The sequence below is a fragment of the Coregonus lavaretus genome (assembly GCF_964263955.1).
Source record: "Coregonus lavaretus genome assembly, chromosome: 17".
NCBI lineage: Eukaryota > Metazoa > Chordata > Actinopteri > Salmoniformes > Salmonidae > Coregonus > Coregonus lavaretus.
In genome coordinates this window covers 43,795,237-43,819,159 of record NC_140004.1, presented here as the reverse complement: position 1 = coordinate 43,819,159, position 23,923 = coordinate 43,795,237, and the positions used below count along the sequence as shown (strand labels likewise).

General features: G+C 42.5%; 1 protein-coding gene across 1 annotated transcript; it reads right to left on the bottom strand.

The window, feature by feature from the left end:
• Positions 1-13,898: 13,898 nt before the first annotated feature.
• Positions 13,899-20,842, bottom strand: LOC311144412 (uncharacterized protein; the record flags this gene model as incomplete). The annotated part of the gene is made up of 6 exons (XM_084180420.1): positions 13,899-14,069; positions 14,276-14,990; positions 16,129-16,225; positions 19,235-19,331; positions 19,783-20,042; positions 20,836-20,842. 6 exons carry the CDS (start codon positions 20,840-20,842, stop codon positions 13,899-13,901), a joined length of 1,347 nt encoding a protein of 448 aa, XP_084036546.1.
• Between the last annotated feature and the right edge of the window lie 3,081 nt (positions 20,843-23,923).

The window sequence follows — 23,923 nt, the reverse complement described above, 5'->3', positions numbered from 1 at the left end:
TCTGCAGAAGAAGAAACATGAACAGTCTCAATGAACAATGCACTGTAACAGACATAAGAGTATTAACATAACTTTAATAACAACACGTTGTTCGGTTAACTCTCAACCCCAATTTCAGCCTTTGCCCAACGCTTTCAAATAAAAAAATAAAAAAAATGCATTCAGGTGTGAAGTTGTTGGTGGGAATTGCTCATAAATATACATTTTGGGAGTGGGTAAACGTACTTACCAGAAGTCTACTGGCACGCTCTGATAATAAACTAATGTCCATCGCAAGCAAATACTGCCTTGGACAGTTGGCTCACAGCGGTGAGGCTGCGCGTTCCTGACATCTATTGCCACTTGCAGTGTAAATTCAAATCCCCCATGGGATGCTCCAAAAACGATTTGAAATGTGGACTCTTAACATTTCATGCGCTTTTGTGTTGGGAAGAAAAGTGCAATCATCACCTTGAAAATTAAGATTAGGGGCTCAATTCAATCCAACCCACATTGCAGTATTTACACAGTAGCTCTTTTCCCAATGGTCAAATTAACTCACAGATTGGTTTTGGGTCCTGTATAAAAACCTACAACTACTACAAGGGTAGCCTTTCACTTTTCAGAATTATAAGCGTGTGGGCACGGGATGTATATTGTAAATAAAGGATTTGGTGAAAAAATTATATCTGCCTCATGTGGGATTCAAACGCACAACCACTGACCTACGAGCCAACTGTTAGCGAGCTGCGCCCCAATCAACCATAGCGGTTGGGAAAGAAATACGAGTTAACATGACCACCGTTGTCATCGATTTCTTGTTAGGACGGATGTAGCTAAGAATATAAACGTACAATCCTCATAGCCTACATGTTTTTTTTTCTTCTTCGTAAAACCACATAGATGTGTATGAAACAGTAAGCAAAAAACGTTGAATTTGGTCAAATGCGGAAATGTGCCTTCGCCTACTGCCTTTTGAATTTTGTGTAACGTCAGTAGTCTAGTCAAGGAAGCATCATGCAAATATATATCGGCACACTCCACTTACCAAGACCAAATAAGGCACGCTGTCACCTGCTTTTACAGTATGCCTTGAGGTGATACCACCCAGCACATCTAGAAGCAGCGGTGGAAAAAGTACCCAATTGTCGTACTTGAGTAAAAGTAAAGATACCTTAATACAAATATACTTAAGTATCAAAAGTAAAAGTATAAATCATTTCTAATTCCTTATATTAAGCAAACCAGATGGCACCATTTTCTTTATTTTATTTTATTTACAGTTAGCCAGGGGCACACACCAACACTCAGACATCATTTACAAACGAAGCATGTGTGTTTAGTGAGTCCATCAAATCAGAGGCAGTAGGGAGGACCAGGGGTGTTCTCTTGATAAGTGCGTGAATTTGACCATTTTCCTGTCCTGCTAAGCATTCAAAATGCAATGAGTACTTTTGGGTGTCAGGGAAAATGTATGGAGTAAAAAGTACACTATTTTATTTAGGAATGTAGTGAAGTAAAAGTTGTCAAAAATATAAATAGTAAAGTACAGATACCCCTAAAAACTACTTAAGAAGTACTTTAAAGTATTTTTACTTAAGTACTTTACACCACTGTCTAGAAGGGAGTGTATTTCATACTGAACCGCTCCCTTGAGATGAGGTAGGGGTACCTTCTCAAGGTGCCTACATCACGATTTCAATGGTAGAGTTGAAGGGCTAGGCCTGGGGTTCCCAAACTTTTTTGCCTTACGACCCCATTTTGATATCTGAAAATTCTGGCAACCCCAACCATGTGAAAAAAAAGTATGTAATTAACAGCTTATGTTTACTTTTTGAATTGGGGCTATGGCAGTCAATTGCAAAACATTCTGACAGTATTTCTGATTGTATTCTCAACTCACCATCACATTCTTTTAATGTGGGGCTTTGACAGTCAACTGCAAATTAGTCTGACATCATGTATCTTATCTCACCACCACTAATGAGATGTGTGTGTGCGCTTGATGCATGTCACGTCGGAGCTTCACAAAGTCAGGGGGTGTGGTCGACAGTGCGCACCTCATCTCTCCTGTCACATCCAACCTGGATCGATATTTGTTTTTAATGCAGATGAGAACACTGAATCAGCGTACCATTCGTTTTAATGCTCGGAGGGAGACGGCACAGTATTCCCTGAGTCAGGAACCCGAAATTCCTCCATAGTGACCCGTGAATGCGTTGCCTGCAGCATTTGGCCACGTGACAGCTCGACCAGATGGTCGATTTCACTTACCGGGATGTCAACTGAGCCAGGATCACAGTCAAACGGATTTCGCTGATTCGGTCACTCATCTGTGGAATTTTTTTGTATTTCCCCTGCATGCTTGCGTTCAGTTTCCCAAATATGTCTGTTACATAGGCAAGGAGACACATTTTCTTTTCATTACACAGAAAGTCAACAAAGTCTGTTTTTTACATCCATTGTGAATGACAGTTCCTATCTCAATTCAAAAAATATTTCCAACACTTCCCCTCGATAACCACCTCGGTGTGAAATAGAAGTCATGCTCTGATCCCATATCGCCACAGTTTTGCGAACAGGCGTGCGCAATGTAGTTTACAATTGAAGTTACCTGCTGCATATCTCAGAGTTCTGCGCTCAGCTCTTTTGCCACCAGTTGCTCTCAGTGAATCCATTACAGCTCAGTGGGTGTATCATACAATGTGCCCATATGGAAGAGTGCAGAGGCCTGCCTGCCTGCCGTCCTATGATAGATGGAGCCCCATCTGTGCAAAAGCCCACCATTCGATCCCATGGAATCTGTTTTTCGTCAATATAGCAACGCAGCACACTGAACATCCCCTGTGCTGTTTCATGCTCGGGAATCGTGAGACAGAACAATATGTCCTCGTGAATAGCATCTCCCGACATGTAGTGAACTAAAGTCAATGCATGGGCATCTCGGCCCTCACAGCTAACGTCCATTTGGAGAACATAAGGTGGGAAGTTTTTGAGTCATTCAGTCAGTTTCCTCTGGATTGCTAGCTATAGCATCAATTCTTAGTTTCAAAGTATGATCTGACAAAGGTATTTGATGTGAATTTCTGTGCCTCTGCCTCCCCACACATTGTTTTTACCATATCAATTGCGGCCGGTAATATCAAAGTCTCTGCAATAGTGTGTGGTTTCATACGGTAGTGGCTTAGCCATTCTCCGCGGGAATGATTCAAGTGCAATGGTCAAGTGCGGCCTTTTCCCACATTCTAAGGGCGCTCTGTAGTTGAATTGTAACTTTTAGATTTGAATAATTTTCATTTCGATTTTTAAGGTTAATCTTATTAGAATGATTTTGAGGGACAAAATATTTTATTTTGTATTTATTTTTTACCAGGATTTTGGAAATTCTCCCACCACCCATTTGCATATCAGGCGACCTCACATGGGGTCGCAACCCTTACTTTGAGAACTGATGGCTATGGGCAACAAGAGCTAGATTTACTACTCAAAAACAAAAATGTATAAGTTTTGCAACGAACTGTCAAAATGAAGACCAGAATTGACGTGTTTCACTATAACTAAACCTAAAACATCAGGTTTTCAATTATTTCTTTTTTTTATTTCATGAACGTTACTCTTTAAAGCTGCAATATGTAACTAATTGGGCGACCCGACCAAATTCACATAGAAATATGAGTTATAGATCTGTCAATGAGCACCAGCTTTATGTTTACGTTCCTAAGTTTCATTTTAGTCATTTAGCAGACGCTCTTATCCTGAGCGACTTACAGTTAGTGAGTACATACATTTTCATACCGGCCCCCCGTGGGAAACGAACCCACAACCCTGGCTTTGCAAGCGCCACGCTCTACCAACTGAGCTACAGGGGACTAGCAGCTTTTACTTTCGGTTTTGTACACCAGCTTCAAACAGCTGAAAATACAATATTTTTGGTTAGGCTAACTATTCTAATTTTAGCCACCAGGAAATTCCGGAGCGATTTCTGCACAGTGCACCTTTAAGCATATTGTTTTCATTCTGCAGAGAGAGGGCGATAACATGACATAAATGACTATTAGCTGTGTGAGACATCTTATTTTCATTCTGCAGAGAGGAGACAAGACAATAACACAATGATAAATGACCATTAGCTGTGTGATAACATACAGGCGTTAACCTGTTCTCATGGGGGGGGTGTCGTGTTCATGTAACAGGTCTGTGCCACGCAACAACTCGCGCACGTGCAGACACACACACACACACTCATGGAAAAATGTCCTTTAATGTACCATACTATCATGGAACAAGATATACTGTGTTCCCAAACTGTGGAGTTAGCCGGGGAGACTGCCAGCCTGATATTTACATAAACACAGCAGGTAAATAGACCAGTATTCATATCAAAGGAAAGGTACATACCTTGCACGCTAAAGACGCCTTTGAGTTTCTATTACGTGCCATCAAAAAGTTTTCCAAAGTCTCACTAGACAGCCTACAGAGAGAAACAGTGTTTTAAATTAAAAATTCAAACTGTAACTCTACTCTTTCTTTTTTTTACTTAAATGTTTTCGTGTTTTGGCACGGAGTACGCTACACTATACACTCACAAGTTTAAAGTCCTAGAAAAGTAGTTGAATTACATTATAAGTTAAAGCACACAGCAGTAACGTGTATCTTTAATTATAACCTAGTAATACAGATATGAACATACATTCTCATTACAGCTATGTAGTCACATTAGCCTATAATTCAGTAAGCTAAACGCACTCTCATCACAAACCTGACTAACCTACACAGCGCTACTAGTAATCAATGTTTTATCATTTTTAAACATTCATGCCAGGGAAAACGTAATGTCGGAGAGAAATATCTTATAATGTGCTGCTAAAGCAAAACAAGATAAAGTGGAAAAACTCCTCACTGAAAAACTTTGTCCGTCAAAAAATATTATACATCTTTTGGTATATAACACTTTTAATAAAGCATCTGCTGTAGAGGAGATCTTAGTTTGCTCCGGGTGAAAAATAATCTTGTCACTCACGGGCTATTGCTGTAAAGTACAACAAATAATCTGTCACTCACGGGCTATTACTGTAAAGTACAACAAATAATCTGTCACTCACGGGCTATTACTGTAAAGTACAACAAATAATCTGTCACTCACGGGCTATTACTGTAAAGTACAACAAATAATCTGTCACTCACGGGCTATTACTGTAAAGCACAACAAATAATCTGTCACTCACGGGCTATTACTGTAAAGTACAACAAATAATCTGTCACTCACGGGCTATTACTGTAAAGTACAACAAATAATCTGTCACTCACGGGCTATTACTGTAAAGTACAACAAATAATCTGTCACTCACGGGCTATTACTGTAAAGTACAACAAATAATCTGTCACTCACGGGCTATTACTGTAAAGTACAACAAATAATCTGTCACTCACGGGCTATTACTGTAAAGTACAACAAATAATCTGTCACTCACGGGCTATTACTGTAAAGTACAACAAATACTTACAAAGGCAGAGGACACAGAAAAATACTTACCACATTTGTAAAGGAACTTGATTCGGAAAATTCAGCGCAGTCATGAGTCCCGTCTGTCTCTCTCGCTCTCTCTCCCCGGACCTCTGGCGCTCGATGGCTTGGAGGGTAGGTGTGGCAGAGAGAGAGAGAGAGAGAGAGAGAGAGGGGGGGGGGGAGAGAGAAAGACACACACACACTGCAGGCAGTCACGGAGACACGAGCGAAAGACAAGTCCTTCTCCGCCCACTGCTGGTACTTACTCATAGCAGAGTGACTCACACACACACCAACTACGGAAAAATTATGACATCACGTTTTATGTTTCACATCTTTCTCAGGTGCTTCAAATTAAGGCAGACCAGACACCACTCATAAATAATAAGCAAACGGACACATTCAACCATTTTCTTATTCAATAATTACTTAATTTTCTTTATTAAACACTTTACAGATTTTTATTTTTTTACTGTCAATTAACAACAACATCATATCCAATTATGGTTTACTTAAGAAAATAAAACTTGCTGTCATTGTGGACGTCTAAATCAGGTCCAATAATAATGTAATTACAAAGAGCCTATTCCACATTTGGATTAACTTTACTTTATACAAAAACAATAACCAATAAGGCTTCACAATAACCAATTAGGCTTCACAATAACCAATTAGTCGTCACAATAACCAATTAGTCGTCACAATAACCAATTAGTCTTCACAATAACCAATAAGGCTTCACAATAACCAATAAGTCTTCACAATAACCAATTAGGCTTCACAATAACCAATTAGTCTTCACAATAACCAATTAGTCTTCACAATAAACTATTAGTCTTCAAAATAACTAATTAGGATTCACAATAACCAATTAGTCGGCACATTAACCAATTAGTCTTCACAATAACCAATTAGGCTTCACACTAACCGATTAGTCTTCACAATAACCAATTAGGCTTCACAGTAACCATTTAGTCGTCACATTAACCAATTAGTCTTCACAGTAACCAATAAGGCTGCACAATAACCAATTAGTCTTCACAATAACCAATTAGTCTTCACAATAACACTTGGGAGAAAAACACAAACATTGTGAGAAGAACAAATTAACCTATAAAAGGTGATATCATAGAACAACTTTGATAGGCTTGAATATCGATAAATCATAACATTGATAAGTGTTCAAATAACAGTTGTTTTTAAAACATTACATTATAACATTAGTGTAACATAAGAGTTATTATAAACTGGGTGGTTCGATCCCTGAATGCTGATTGGCTGACAGCCGTGGTATACCACGGGTATGACAAAACATTTATTTTTAATGCTCTAATTACATTGGTAGCCAGTTTATAATAGCAATAAGGCACCTCGGGGGTTTGTGGTATATGGACAATATACCACGGCTAAGGGCTGTATCCAGGAACTCCGCATTGCGTCGTGTTAAGAATAGCCTTAGCCGTGGTATATTGGCCATATACCACACCCCCTCTGGCCTTATTGCTTAAATATAACATTAGTAGCCCTGGAGTCTCTAGTTCTCTTTGTGGGATAAAGAGTTAATTCTAAAACACCCACTTGTACATCTTGAATAATAACATTGATAACAGTGAATCATACATTAATATGACTAATATTAGTCTTCAGTCTCTCCACGGGGGATAAAAGGTTGATTTTAAAACATCCAGTTGCCAGTGTGTGTCTGAGTGAGATTGTCCCAGTAGCAGTCCATTACAACACTGATAACAGAGTTCAAAAGTAACGTTGATACAGTAACAATTATAACATGAATAACGTTCCGTCTTCAGTCTCTCCGGTCAGTTTAAAACAGCCAGTCGTCAGTGTGTGTCTGTGTGAGACTGTCCCAATAGCGGTCCATTATATGACGGGGCACTAACTCCTCATCACCAATCAATCTGATCGACTTGATTTGCATTATATTTCTGAGTACTGCCGATGACTCTGTAGAGAGTGAGACAAAAACATAATTGATTCAAAACTCTACATTCATGTTTATTCTCTATCTGCAACTCTGCAGTGAGAGTTAAGCAATAAATCATTCCCAGCCGTCAAATTCATATGGTGTAATGGTCATTTACATATTTATCCTACTCCCATAGCGTGTGTGTGTGTGTGTGTTTCTTTAGCAGGTGCACTATAGCCTAGGTGCACCTAAAGTCTAGCCTATTAATGATTTAAATATAGAAGACATGATTCAGCGGTCACACTCTCTATCTTTTGAACTGCTCACTCTCTCTTCATCCCTCTTTCCCTCCCTCCCTGTCTCTCTCTCTCTCTCCATTCCTCTTTCCCTCACTCCCCCCTCTCTCTCTCTCTCTCTTTCCCTCCCCCCTCTCTCTCTCTCTCTCCCTCCCTCCCCCACTCTCGTTCTCTCCATCCCTCTTGCCTGCCACATTGCAGGTTGCATAGGAGAATCAACCTGTCATATAGCAGGCTGTATAGGAGAATCAACCTGTCATATAGCAGGCTGTATAGGAGAATCAACCTGTCACATAGCAGGCTGTATAGGAGAATCAACCTGTCACATAGCAGGCTGTATAGGATAATCAACCTGTCACATAGCAGGCTGTATAGGATAATCAACCTGTCATATAGCAGGCTGTATAGGATAATCAACCTGTCACATATCAGGCTGTATAGGATAATCAACCTGTCACATAGCAGGCTGTATAGGATAATCAACCTGTCACATAGCAGGCTGTATAGGAGAATCAACCTGTCACATAGCAGGTTGTATAGGAGAATCAACCTGTCACATAGCAGGCTGTATAGGAGAATCAACCTGTCACATAGCAGGCTGTATAGGAGAATCAACCTGTCACATAGCAGGTTGTATAGGAGAATCAACCTGTCACATAGCAGGCTGTATAGGAGAATCAACCTGTCACATAGCAGGCTGTATAGGAGAATCAACCTGTCACATAGCAGGCTGTATAGGAGAATCAACCTGTCACATAGCAGGCTGTATAGGAGAATCAACCTGTCACATAGCAGGCTGTATAGGAGAATCAACCTGTCACATAGCAGGCTGTATAGGAGAATCAACCTGTCACATAGCAGGCTGTATAGGAGAATCAACCTGTCACATAGCAGGCTGTATAGGAGAATCAACCTGTCACATAGCAGGCTGTATAGGAGAATCAACCTGTCACATAGCAGGCTGTATAGGAGAATCAACCTGTCACATAGCAGGCTGTATAGGATAATCAACCTGTCACATAGCAGGCTGTATAGGAGAATCAACCTGTCATATAGCAGGCTGTATAGGAGAATCAACCTGTCATATAGCAGGCTGTATAGGAGAATCAACCTGTCACATAGCAGGTTGTATAGGAGAATCAACCTGTCACATAGCAGGCTGTATAGGAGAATCAACCTGTCACATAGCAGGCTGTATAGGAGAATCAACCTGTCACATAGCAGGCTGTATAGGAGAATCAACCTGTCACACAGCAGGCTGTATAGGAGAATCAACCTGTCACATAGTAGGCTGTATAGGAGAATCAACCTGTCACATAGTAGGCTGTATAGGAGAATCAACCTGTCACATAGCAGGCTGTATAGGAGAATCAACCTGTCACATAGCAGGCTGTATAGGATAATCAACCTGTCACATAGCAGGCTGTATAGGAGAATCAACCTGTCATATAGCAGGCTGTATAGGAGAATCAACCTGTCATATAGCAGGCTGTATAGGAGAATCAACCTGTCACATAGCAGGTTGTATAGGAGAATCAACCTGTCACATAGCAGGCTGTATAGGAGAATCAACCTGTCACATAGCAGGCTGTATAGGAGAATCAACCTGTCACATAGCAGGCTGTATAGGAGAATCAACCTGTCACACAGCAGGCTGTATAGGAGAATCAACCTGTCACATAGTAGGCTGTATAGGAGAATCAACCTGTCACATAGTAGGCTGTATAGGAGAATCAACCTGTCACATAGCAGGCTGTATAGGAGAATCAACCTGTCACATAGCAGGCTGTATAGGAGAATCAACCTGTCACATAGCAGGCTGTATAGGAGAAGCATCAACGGACGGACCTGAGAGAGGTGCCCCTGCAGCTGGGACGTCCTGAGGCTGAGCAGAGGAGCCATCGTGGTGTGTGGATTCGGCAGGCTTCTGTGATGCTGCTGCTGGGGCCGTCATGTCCACTAGACCCAGTAAGTAACCAGACAGAGACCTGTGTCTGTACGTCACCTGTCAAAACAACAAGGGTTTCCAAACCATTCCAAGAATTAGATACTCTGTAATGCTATTTAGGAGATAATATTATTTTTTCTAATCTTGTATTGTATGTATGTGTATGTGAGTATGTGTGTGTGTGTGTGTGTGTGTATGTGTGTGTGTACGTAATGTGTGTGTGTGTGTGTACGTGCTTCCACCACATTTAATGTGGCATATAGCCAGGCCACTGTGACCATGGCACACTGACAAGACAGCAGAGGGACACAATCAATCTACAACCAATGGAGGCAACAACAATGGATTAATGTTTTATAGATGTAAACCATTGCATTATATATGTAGAGAGAGGCTGCTGTGGGTTACCTGAACCAATGATTGACAGTAGACCCCCCCTTAACACTATCTAATCTATGACCATCCATCCATCCAGGATAAAGCCCTTCCAACTTCCATAACCATTACATAGCTATTGTAAACGTATCCGTGCCTTTACCCTCTGCATCCTCACAGCAGGCCCAACGTGTGTGTGTGTGTAAGAGTGTGTGTGTGTGTGTGTGTGTGTGTGTGTATGTAAGTGTTTTTGCTCTCCCTGTTTAGCTATTTGTTATTTTATTTTATTTTTTATTAACGAATGAGGAGTGCAAAGTGGTGGGTGTATCTTCTTAGACCCTAGCTGTCCTCTAGATCAGTGGTTCCCAACCTGGGGTCCGCGCCCCACCTTAGGGGCGCGGACCCGTGTGATCTCATTTGCTTTGAGTTTTTTTTATTTTTTGTCATTTAGCAGACGCTCTTATCCAGAGCGACTTACAGTTAGTAAGTGCATACATTCTTTTTTTTATTTTTCATATTGGCCCCCCGTGGGAATCGAACCCACAACCCTGGCGTTGCAAACGCCATGCTCTACCAACTGAGCTACATCCCTGCCGGCCATTCCCTCCCCTACCCTGGACAACACTGGGCCAATTGTGCGCCGCCCCATGGGTCTCCCGGACGCAGCCGGCTACGACAGAGCCTTGATTCGAACCAGGATCTCTAGTGGCACAGCTAGCACTGCGATCCTTAGACCACTGCGCCACTCGGGAGGATGCCAAGGCCAATCTAAAAAATACTAATAATGGTAGAGAAACGTAAAAGCGGTAATTCCCGGAAAAAAATGTGTGCACGTCAATGACCCGCGCTCAATCAGTTTCAGCTAGCAGCTCGTTTTACCTGCAGTCAGAGCATCACTATTTTATGAATAAAACAACATGTCTAAGAAACCTAAAAGTGCGGACGACTCATCATCAAAAAATAAAGTAAGGCTATATCTCGAGAGTTATCTTTACTTCGGTTTTATTGAAGGACAGGACAGGACAGGACTCGGCCAGAATGTGCCATTTGTGGCGAGAAGCTAGCTAATGACAGCATGAAGCCAAGCAAAAATGCAACGACACCAGGAAACAAAACACCAGGAGACTATTGGTGAAGGTCAGGATTTTTCTGAGAGGAAGAAGCAGTTGGCACTATCAAAAAGATCCACAGACATCAGAAAAGCATTTGAAAGAGTAGGCAGTGATTTACACAGAGCCACGGAGGCGTCATTTGAGTGTTCGCTAATAATTGCCAAGGCTAAAAAGCTGCACAATATTGGAGAGCAGCTAATCAAACCCGCCTGCCTGAAAATTGTAGAGAGGCTGTGTGTCCCACAGGTGGTGGATAAAGTGAGAACCGTCCCACTCTCTGACAACACTGTCAAAGACAGAATTGATAAAATGGCTGGAGATTGTCAAAACCAGCTGCACGAAAAGCTTGTTCCCGTTTGCCATTCAGTTGGATGAAACAACAACAGTGTCAGACAAATCCGTGCTCATCGTTTATGTGCAATATATTGACGGTGATGACTTGAAACAAGACATTCTTATGTCTACCAATCTAGCCACAACAACAAACTGAGTTTACCCGGCACATGAACATGCTTCGGGAGGAAATTAAATCCAGTTTTGCCGATGTTGACGAATACTTATCAAAGGAATCGTGGGTGATGGACCCTTACATTTGCAGTCTCAAGGACGTGGAATACCTCGGCTGTGAAGATGAGCTTGCTGACCTTCAAGCCGATTCTGTGTCAAATAAATATTTCCACGAGAACGGATACAAAAAGTTTTCTTAGATACAAGTAGGGGGGGCTCCAAGGAAAAAAGGTTGGGAACCACTGCTCTAGATGTCCTCTAGCTGTCCCCTAGATGTCCTCTAGCTGTCCTCTAGCTGTCCCCTAGCTGTCCTCTAGCTGTCCCCTAGATGTCCTCTAGCTGTCCTCTAGCTGTCCCCTAGATGTCCTCTAGCTGTCCTCTAGCTGTCCCCTATATGTCCTCTAGCTGTCCCCTAGCTGTCCTCTAGCTGTCCCCTAGATGTCCTCTAGCTGTCCTCTAGCTGTCCCCTAGATGTCCTCTAGCTGTCCCCTAGCTGTCCTCTAGCTGTCCCCTAGATGTCCTCTAGCTGTCCCCTAGATGTCCTCTAGCTGTCCTCTAGATGTCCTCTAGCTGTCCCCTAGCTGTCCTCTAGCTGTCCCCTAGATGTCCTCTAGCTGTCCTCTAGCTGTCCTCTAGCTGTCCCCTAGCTGTCCTCTAGCTGTCCCCTAGATGTCCCCTAGATGTCCTCTAGCTGTCCTCTATCTGTCCCCTAGATGTCCTCTAGCTGGTTTTATCTGTCCCCTAGATGTCCTCTAGCTGTCCTCTAGCTGTCCCCTAGCTGTCCTCTAGCTGTGCTCTAGCTGTCCCCTAGATGTCCTCTAGCTGTCCCCTAGATGTCCTCTAGCTGTCCTCTAGATGTCCTCTAGCTGTCCCCTAGCTGTCCTCTAGCTGTCCCCTAGATGTCCTCTAGCTGTCCTCTAGCTGTCCTCTAGCTGTCCCCTAGCTGTCCTCTAGCTGTCCCCTAGATGTCCCCTAGATGTCCTCTAGCTGTCCTCTATCTGTCCCCTAGATGTCCTCTAGCTGGTTTTATCTGTCCCCTAGATGTCCTCTAGCTGTCCTCTAGCTGTCCCCTAGCTGTCCTCTAGCTGTGCTCTAGCTGTCCTCTAGCTATCATCTAGCTGTCCCCCCACCCCTGAAATCAATACTAAAGTGACTATAAATCTATAGATGGTTATGTCTATCCTATGAACCCTTTATAAATCCATTATAAATGAGCAATCCTCTTTCAATGTATCACAGAGCAGCATACAACCTCGGCCAAGACAGCATTCAGCTTTATGGTTTTGCTCCTTTTCCAAAAGGGATAGGCTCTTGAGGTATTTTCAAAAATGTGATGTTTCCAACTCCAAATACATCACTTATGAAAAGAAACGTCACTATTCTAGATTAAGAGTTGGACTATTCTAGGTTAAGAGCTTTACTATTCTCGGTTAAGAGCTTTACTATTCTCGGTTAAGAGCTTTACTATTCTCGGTTAAGAGCTTTACTATTCTAGGTTAAGAGCTTTACTATTCTCGGTTAAGAGCTTTACTATTCTCGGTTAAGAGCTTTACTATTCTCGGTTAAGAGCTTTACTATTCTAGGTTAAGAGCTTTACTATTCTAGGTTAAGAGCTTTACTATTCTAGGTTAAGAGTTTGAGTATTCTAAAGAGGGTCCTAATGCAACCAGTCAGTCATTGATCACTTTAACAAGCCCCACACCTTTCATTGACTTAACCAACAAAACCAGTTTTACAGGATGTGATGATGCTGTTTGCTTTTTTCAAACAGTGAACATTTTGGGCTATTTTCCACTGTATCGCCTCTGGATAGTGTTTCCAAATGTATAAAGGGTGAAATATCCCTTTAACTCACAAACTAACTTTAGTAACAAAACAGTGTACCAGTTCTCCAGCATGTGATGCTTTTTGCTATGTTCGACAGTGGGTTAACACCACAAATGTGTACCGACACCTATTTCAATCCATTTCAAGCACTGGGGCAAACTTCTCTACCAGTTTGGGCTCAGGACAGCACAGTCTTTCCTAGATTATTTTCCAGACATGGGGGCAAAGGTCCCCAAAGCAACAAACACTTTTAGGAGGGGAGAAAGAGAGCTAACCTTTGGCTGCCTGAAAATTATTTTCAGCAAGGTATGCAGTCAAGGAATACAGTCCAAAATATTATAAGATTTGTCACATTAAATTATCTATGTGTTTGTACTCTTTGTGTAGCACTATGTGCGTTTTAGTGTATTTCCTAATAGAGGACTTAGGAAGACTGTAGTGTAGTGTTGACCTTGTCCCAGGCATAGGCTGAGGAGACAGGGATGTTGTTTCCCAGGATAGCTGCTACCCAGAGCTCTGGGGCCTGGAACACTCTGCCTGTGACCCCGTCTCTGATCCACCCTTCTGGGAGCAGAGACGCCTGGTGGACACAGCCCTGGAAGAGAACAGATACAGCCATATCATTTAAACCTTTCCATTGAAATATTAGGAAATATATGATTTTATATGAACGTTTAAAATGACCTTTTCTATCGAAATATATACTGTATATGACATTCCTCATCGAAAGCAATGAGGAAAACGTGAATCTAAAATACCTTCCTGAATTGATTAAATTGAAATAGAATTGCCCTGCCTCACCCTCCACATCAGCTGTAGAACATCCTCTCCTGGTGTGATGATGCCTATCTTGATGAGCCTGATCAACTTCCTGTTCTCTTCTCCATCATCGTTTCCGTTTCCTTGTTGTGACACCTTGCTTCCCATGTCAAGGGTGTTTCCCTGTTGTGGTTCGCTGTTTCTTTGTTGTGATGGAAAGGTAGTGTTGTTTTTGTCATCCCGGTGTTGTGTTGGAATGTCCTTACTGATCTGATTGGTGCTGGTGGGTGGAGCCAGAGACAATGAGGGAGGAGCTGTGGGCATTGGTACCAGGAAATACCTGGTGGTGTGCTGAGGGGTAGTCGTGGTGGCGGTCCAAAGGAGTGTTGGAGGTTGTGCTGGAGGCGGCGCTACCTGAGATGTCTGGCTACTACCTTGTTGTTTGTCTCTGTTGTCGTGATTACCAGTAGAGCTGAACAAGGGGGAAGTGGGGCTCCCCTCCTGGCTGCCTGCGAGTCTCCTCTCTGAGGGAGCAGGGCTGGAGGTGGTGGTTGATGAGGGGGAGACGTTCTGATCTCTCCCCGCCTGGGAGTGCTGTGTCCTGGGGAGCTGAGTCAGGGTCGGGCCCCTCCGGGTGCGGAGCTGGAGCTTGAAGTCGCTTTGCTTCTGGAGGATACCCAGCAGCTTCTTCTGACGCGACGCCAACGAGGTCAGCTGACCACGCAGCACACCCTGCCGGAACGAGTCTGACGCTATCCTGCAGGAGAAGAAGAATAACTTTATTATCCATACAACAAAGTATTTTAGGAATGTATATACCCCCACGAGACACACCCAGGACACTCAACCCTTCCCAGTGTAACTCATCAAATCAAATCAAATTTGCCACATGCGCCGAATACAACAGGTGTAGACATTACCGTGAAATGCTTACTTACAGCCCTTAACCAACAATGCATTTCTTTTTTTATAATAAAAGTAAAATAAAACAACAACAACAACAAAAAAGTTTTGAGAAAAAAAGATCAGAAGTAAAATAAAATAATAAAAATGTACTGTACAGTGGCCCTAAATCATGTTGACCCCCATAGAGATACACTATATATAAAAGAGTATGTGGACACCCATTCAAATTAGTGTATTCAGCAACTCCCCAATGGGCTCGGGAGAGGCGAAGGTCGAGTCATGCGTCCTCCGAAACATGACCCGCCAAGTCGCGCTTCTTAACACCAGCTCTCTTAACCGGGAAGCCAGCTGCACCAATGTGTCGGAGGAAACACTGTTCAACTGACGATCGCAGTCAGCCTGCAGACGCCCGGCCCGCCACAAGGAGTCGCTAGAGCGCGATGAGCCAAGTAAAGCCCCCCCCCGGCCAAACCCTCCCCTAACCCGGACGACACCAATTGTGCGCCGCCCTATGGGACTCCCGGTCACAGCTGGTTGTGACACAGCCTGGGATCGAACCCCAGGCTGTAGTGACGCCGCAACATATAATGAGGTTTTACAATGCGGTTTCATAATGAGGTTTTTATAATGAGGTTTTATAATGAGGTTTCATAATTAAGTTTTATAATGAGGTTTCATAATGAGGTTTTTATAATGAGGTTTAAGTTTTGCACAATGCTTTTGCACTACAAAAAGGTCACCCTTTCTGTTCTTTAATTCTATGCACTCCACTGTTTTCTTTAGTCACTGACTCACCAATAAGCGGAGTCACACAGCAGAGTTTGAAAAACATCCCACTCAGGATGCTGGAGTGTGTGTGTGTGTGTGTGTGTGTGTGTGGGTGGGGTGTGTTTTTGTGGGTGTGTGTGTGTGTATGTGTAAACAAAACGTGATGAACTTGACACTCAAGACGTTGTGACGCAATAGAGAGAGCAGTCTAGTTTACAGACCTGTACTTCCTGGTCAGATCATCTTTCTCCGCCTGCTGTTTTTCCAGCACAACATTCAGAACACTCTGGATCTCTGATAGCGCCACCGTCAATTTGTCTACAGGGAAATTCAAACAAATTAGCAGGTGAGGTTGTTCCTCTCACTCAGATATCTGGGCCCACAAAGCACCTCAGCAAGGGTCCTAGGAATCCTGTTAAAACCTGTTTTAATACCAACAACAACAAAAAAACTCCCAGCTCAGAGTAGGTTTTGCGGTGAAAATTGTACATTTTCAGTTAAGACACTGCTCAGACAAACTCTGAGCCAGGAGTAAAATCAACTCATAAAAGTTTATCTCAGCTGGTAATCATGACAGTTTGAGGTACCGCAAAGGAAAGACAGTGATGACGCTCATTGACGTTGTTGCAAGTATGGGGAATAACCAATCACAATGAGGCATCTCAAACTGTGAACTCTACAATGCCTTGTAAAAGTATTCATCCCCCTTGGCGTTTTTTTCCTATTTTGTTCCATTACAACCTGTAATTTAAATGGATTTTTATTTGGATTTCATGTAATGAACATACACAAAATAGTTGAAATTGGTGAAGTGAAATGAAAAAAATTACTTGTTAAAAAATTTTTTAACAAATAAATAACGGAAAAGTGGTGCGTGCATATGTATTCACCCTCTTTGCTATGAAGCCCCTAAATAAGATCTGATGCAACCAATTACCTTCAGAAGTCACATAATTAGTTACCTGTGTGCAATCTAAGTGTCACATGATCTGTCACATGATCTCAGTAAATATATACCTGTTCTGAAAGGCCCAAGAGTCTGCAACACCACTAAGCAAGGGGCACCACCAAGCAAGCGGCACCATGAAGACAAGGAGCTCTCCAAACAGGTCAGGGACAAAGTTGTGGAGAAGTACAGATCAGGGTTGGGTTATAAAAATATATCTGAAACTTTGAAAATCCCATGGAGCACCATTAAATCCATTATTAAAAAATGGAAAGAATATGGCACCACAACAAACCTGCCAAGAGAGGGCCGCCCATCAAAACTCACGGACCAGGCAAGGAGGGCATTAATCAGAGAGGCAACAAAGAGACCAAAGATAACCCTGAAGGAGCTTTGAAGCTCCACAGCGGAGTTTGGAGTATCTGTCCATAGGACCACTTTAAGCCATACACTCCACAGAGCTGGGCTTTATGGAAGAGTGGCCAGAAAAAAGCCATCGCTTAAAGAAAAAAATAAGCAAACAAGTTTGGTGTTCGCCAAAAGGCATGTGGGAGACTCCCAAAACATATGGAAGAAGGTACTCTGGTCAGATGAGACTAAAATTGAGCTTTTTGGCCATCAAGGAAAACGCTATGTCTGGCGCAAACCCAACACCTCTCATCACTCCGAGAACACGGTGGTGGCAGCATCATGCTGTGGGGATGTTTTTCATCGGCAGGGACTGGGAAACTGGTCAGAATTGAAGGAATGATGGATGGCGCTAAATAAAGGAAACTTCTTGAGGGAAACCTGTTTCAGTCTTCCAGAGATTTGAGACTGGGACGGAGGTTCACCTTCCAGCAGGACAATGACCCTAAGCATACTGCTAAAGCAACACTGGAGTGGTTTAAGGGGAAACATTTAAATGTCTTGGAATGGCCTAGTCAAAGCCCAGACCTCAATCCAATTGAGAATCTGTGGTATGACTTAAAGATTGCTGTACACCAGCGGAACCCATCCAACTTGAAGGAGCTGGAGCAGTTTTGCCTTGAAGAATGGGCAAAAATCCCAGTGGCTAGATGTGCCAAGCTTATAGAGATATACCCCAAAAGACTTGCAGCTGTAATTGCTGCAAAAGGTGGCCCTACAAAGTATTGACTTTGGGGGGGGTGAATAGTTATGCACGCTCAAGTTTTCTGTTCATTTTTTGGTCTTATTTCTTGTTTGTTTCACCCAAAAAAATATTTTGCATCTTCAAAGTGGTAGGCATGTTGTGTAAATCAAATGATACAGACCCTCCAAAAATGTTTAATTACAGGTTGTAAGGCAACAAAATAGGAAAAATGCCTAGGGGGGTGAATACTTTCACAAGCCACTGTATAGCACGCTTCAGACATCAAATGTTACAATGGTAAAACGTTTGATATAATTTTCGCCTGACACCATCACTTTGCCTACTCTTAACTATTGCCTAATATGTTGGCATGCGTATTTATTTATTTATATCTTCGTAACCAATTCTGAAGGTTGTTCAAAGCGGAATTTTGACAATACTAACGTTCTATCAACACACTCGTCACTCCCGCTTAACAGCTCTAAATCGCGTTGGCAAAGCAGGCGTTAAGTCACTTGCTGATAATGTTGCGTACAACGTTTGAAAGGCCTATCATTTTCATCAACACAATCAAAGTTAACATAAGCCAGCTAGATGCCTTCAATTGCCCAATTTATAGGCATGCCCAATTTAGGCATATTTTTTTTAACAACGTGATGTTGCGCTCCAAAGGGATAACTTAAAATAACATGCTGTAGGTAATTAAATAATCGAAAGAAAAACATTTTAATTTATTAGTCTAGTGGTTTTAAGTATTTAGGCATATCATGTGAAATAGGCCTCATGTGAAATCATTGTCAAAAGCGCAAGAGATACTGTTGCATGAAAGATTATTTACGGATTGATCAAAATCCAAATATCAAAACGTCATTTTTACAACTCAAAAGCAATTGCATGTGGAGCAGGAACCACTGACTGCATTGTTCTCTTATCAAGGCATGTGCTGGTAACTCTTAACTGGTTAAGACAGCTCTTGAGGTGTCCTAAATATCTGTTGACTATAGTGCTCTTATGACTAAAGAGGCTTCATGCATAGCTTTTGTTTTACCCATGAGAGTAGGAGTAAAACGTCTCTGTTATTATCACTTACGCCGCTTTGTGGATATGGGCCTTGTTTTCCCACCAGAACTGTTGTTGAATAAACATTACATAGACATATCCAGAGAGGTTTGTGTGAGAGAACATTTTGAAGGACTATTCAATCCTCGTGGTGTGTGATTTCAAGCCAATACTGAACGAAAGTGTCTGCATCAAGCCTCCTTAACAGTTTGCCTTCAGCTGTTTTTACCTGCGTCCTCTGACTTATTTAATTTCCAGGTTGACATTTCCTCCTGTTTTCTCTCCACTTCCTCCAGAGCTGTAGTGATAGCTTCAGAGCGATTCAGCTGGAGAAACAACATCAAAGGGATCTTATTTAACATATCAAATGTTCCAATATTTTCAAATGACTAATTTTAACCTGACTAAATTGCATTTGAATTATTGTTACAGTGCCACTTGGGTTAATTGGGATTCATTCTGACATTTGAAGATGTTTTATTTTTAATTTTGATTATTTGTGTATTTGTTGACATTTTACTGCATTGTTAGGAACTAGTAACATAAACATTTGGCTGCAAGCACTAACAAATCTGCCAAACTGTGTACACAACCAATCAACTTCGATTTGACTAGACACAGAATCCAACCCAATGCTAGATATCTTTACATTTAAACATGTTGTACTCGTTCAAATATTCTATTTTTTTTCTCTCTCAAATAAATTCCTAAAGAAGGAACTCTGGTTGATGTTGATGTTAGTATTTAGTCTACAACTTTCAGAGCTGTGTATTTTACTTTGACTGTCTCAGTGGTGCTGTCTTTCTGTCTGGGCTGAATGTCACCAGGCTGCCCGTCTCGTTCTTTGTCTCCTGGCTGTCCGTCTCCGTCTGTATCCCTGACACCTGTGCGTCTGGCTTTGTGTCTTTCCCTGTCGCCCTCACAGCAGAAACAGCTTGGGCCAGCTGGCTTCCTCCTGCAGCGACCCTCAGACCCAGACTCAGAGACACATTGCTTAGAGGGCCTCTCAGAGGGCCTCTCAGAAGGCGCAGCACTTCCTGAATGGATACATACCACATTCTCTCAAGTCATGGACAACTGAAATTGTTAGAGTTGCTACTAACTCTATGTTTCTTTATCAGGGTTGGGGACAATTCAAATTGAAGACAGTCAATTCAAGAAGTAAACTGACAATTTGACTTAATTATATATATTTTGTAAACATTTTCAATGACTTCTTAATAAACTGAAAAGGAGAACCTATTTATTTAAAAAGTTGTTAAAAAAAAATTTTTTATAACTTCCTGAATTAACTGACCTCGTTTGACCCCACTCCTGCTCTTTATTGTAAAACCTGTTGTGTGTCCACGTCTTATCTTAATCACAGTGATTATATTTATGATCAATAAAGTGATGTTGTCAAATTTGATAGTAACAGCCGAATAGGACTAAAAATGCACTACCGACCTGTCAATGAGCCCTAAAAATATCCCATTGAACTTTTGTCAACGTACCCTCTAATCAATATTGCAGCATCATGGCTTCTCTCAGTCTCACCTGTACTATATATATCTCAGAATAGGCAGGCTGGGAATGTGTCCGTTTCTTACCTTGCAACTACCATACATTGAGCTACCATACCGCGAGAGATTAGACTAATGTTTTGAAGCCAGAGAATGAGTCTGAGTCGTATTTCACTGTTCGTTTACACAAATAATTGTACATTTTCAGTTATAAAACTGAAGAGTTATTATATGTTTAAATTAAAAGTACTGATAATGGGTGTACAGTTGCTTCATGCACTGTATGCGTGTGCTTTCTGTGACCGTCACCCTGATACTAGGTAGCTACTTCCCATGCCGTTGCCGGACAGTAGCGCTTGTCAAGCAGGAGCAAAGGTCACTGTGTCCTGGTGTTGTTGCCGTTCATGCCCTCCCCATTGAGTAGACTGTATGTGCATGAATCAAAGTGACATCTAGATGGTTATCAATATTAATTATTTATTGTGTAGGCTGTAGGGGTGTAACGATCCATCTACTACATCGATGTATCGATTTATATTCCTATGATCCAACTACATCGATCTGTGCTCGGCGAGTTGGCCTTTTGGACAACATATATCAATCTAACATCGTTTTAAAATGTAATAAATCGATTGTATCGATACTAGGAAATAACCCATTGGATTTAAGCACGTCAGACTTTATATGGAGTTTTTTCTTAGAACTTTTAATGATAAAGGCTTTAAACATTACTCGATTCAGTCTGCCTATCCGTGACGTCATCGCCCCGCGCCAGCAGCAGCGCAAAGGTGCAAAGACAACAAAACATAGCATGGCGGACGACAGAGGAGAAGCCGACGAGCGAGAAATTATCAAGCCACCATTGCGGTCCTTACAAGAAACAGGAATCTAGGAAACTTCACCTGCACTGTCCAGTATCCAGGTATTTATTTCAGTCACACTGGTTGAATTTTTGGCTAAAAGGTTACTGAATCGATTTCAAGTCACTGAATCGTTTCGGATCGTATCGTTCTAAATGAACCAATATCGTCCTTGAATCGTATCGACAACCACGAATCGTGATACAAATCGAATCGTTGTTAAAACGAATCGTTACACCCCTAGTAGGCTGCTATCCTACTTTAAATAAAATCATGGGAGGGAAAAACATGGTCACGTTAGCTACTCCGGCGACACGACTGTGCTACCAGGTAGGAAGCTTCCTACTGGGTATCACGGTCAGGTCTCAGGTCGGCAGGCATGTCCATACAACACCGGTGCACTGGTCGCCGGCTTATCGACTCTTTGTGCAACCCAATCAGCAACGCAAAACAGTCTTGAGTGGCAACAAATCTGCCCAATTAGCTGAATCGCTTTCCACACACCCACTCGCCCATTATCCGGTCGCCATATTGGGCTGCAGCTAACCATGCTTGTGTTTAGGTGCTTCGCTGGGCTGCTCACGTTGGACAAAAGGGCCCTGGAATGTGGAAAGGAGTTGTTTGATGTCGTCGTGGCAGGCTAGGTCCACAGCGGTCTGGCCCAGAGCGTTCTTGTCTTGGGGGTTTGATCCATACTGGAGAAGGAGCTCCACTACCTGAGGGTCTCATCGGGATCAACATTTTAGCCTCACATTATCAAACAATATATGATAGAAATGTTGATGATGATGAAACACACAATTCACTAAAAATACATTCAGAAGGGCACTATATAGTCAGACATGAAGTTGGGAATAATACAGAGGCGAAAGAAACGCACACCTGTTTAGGAGAGGTGATGGCTAGCGGAGTAGAAAGTTTAGGAGAGGTGCTGGCTAGCAGAGTAGAACACCTGTTTAGGAGAGGTGCTGGCTAGCAGAGTAGAACACCTGTTTAGGAGAGGTGCTGGCTAGCAGAGTAGAACACCTGTTTAGGAGAGGTGCTGGGTAACAGAGTAGAACACCTGTTTAGGAGAGGTGCTGGCTAGCAGAGTAGAACACCTGTTTAGGAGAGGTGCTGGCTAGCAGAGTAGAACACCTGTTTAGGAGAGGTGCTGGGTAACAGAGTAGAACACCTGTTTAGTAGAGGTGCTGGCTAGCAGAGTAGAACACCTGTTTAGGAGAGGTGCTGGCTAGCAGAGTAGAACACCTGTTTAGGAGAGGTGCTGGCTAGCGGAGTAGAACACCTGTTTAGGAGAGGTGCTGGCTAGCAGAGTAGAACACCTGTTTAGGAGAGGTGCTGGCTAGCGGAGTAGAACACCTGTTTAGGAGAGGTGCTGGCTAGCAGAGTAGAACACCTGTTTAGGAGAGGTGCTGGCTAGCAGAGTAGAACACCTGTTTAGGAGAGGTGCTGGCTAGCAGAGTAGAACACCTGTTTAGGAGAGGTGCTGGCTAGCATAGTAGAACACCTGTTTAGGAGAGGTGCTGGCTAGCAGAGTAGAACACCTGTTTAGTAGAGGTGCTGGCTAGCAGAGTAGAACACCTGTTTAGGAGAGGTGCTGGCTAGCAGAGTAGAACACCTGTTTAGGAGAGGTGCTGGCTAACGGAGTAGAACACCTGTTTAGGAGAGGTGCTGGCTAGCAGAGTAGAACACTTGAAAAAGAATAGGAGAGCCTCACACTCTATTAGCTCAGATGCAATAATTTAATAACCTAATAACCAACGTTTTGACAGACAAGCTGTCTTCATCAGGGTATAGTTGAAGTTGGGAAGTTGGGAATAACTTGACGTCTGATTCTCAACGGGCATACAATACACACACCAGTGTCAGTTCATCGTACATAATCAACGTTAGTAAGCCACCCAGTCAGTCAATCCTATCAATCAGTGTGTGTGTGTGTGTAGCCTACCTCGTAGTGTCCTGAGGCAGCAGCATCATGCAGAGCAGAGAGGCCCTCCAGACCTCTACAGGTGACGTCAGCCCCAGCCTGCAGTAGCTCCTTGACCACAGCCTCGGAGCCTGCAGCACTGGCCTCATGCAGCGCCGTCCAGCCTGGCACACACACACAGGCAGGTTACGATGCATTATAAGCATTCATAAAGCATTCGTCGTCATTTACAAACAGTTATAAGGGGTTAAAAGGATTAATGAATATTAATTTAAAGTGTAACTCAGTGTATTAATGGACATAGAGAAAGACACAACACTAAAACAATAGTAAAGGAGCACTGGTTTAGAAAGAAAATAGGGACTATGTTGGGGATCAGTTAGATTTTACATGAAAAGAAGGTTGTCATTTTACTTGTACAGTAATGGACAATTACATTTTAGTCATTTAGCAGAAGTTCTTATTCAGAGCGACTTACAGTTAGTGAGTGCATAATACAAAAATGTCCTTCATACTGGTCCCCCGTGGGAATCGAACCCACAACCCTGGAGTTACAAGCGCCATGCTCTACCAACTGAGCTACACGGGACTACCAATGAAAGCAACCATTTATCTGACCAGAGATGTTT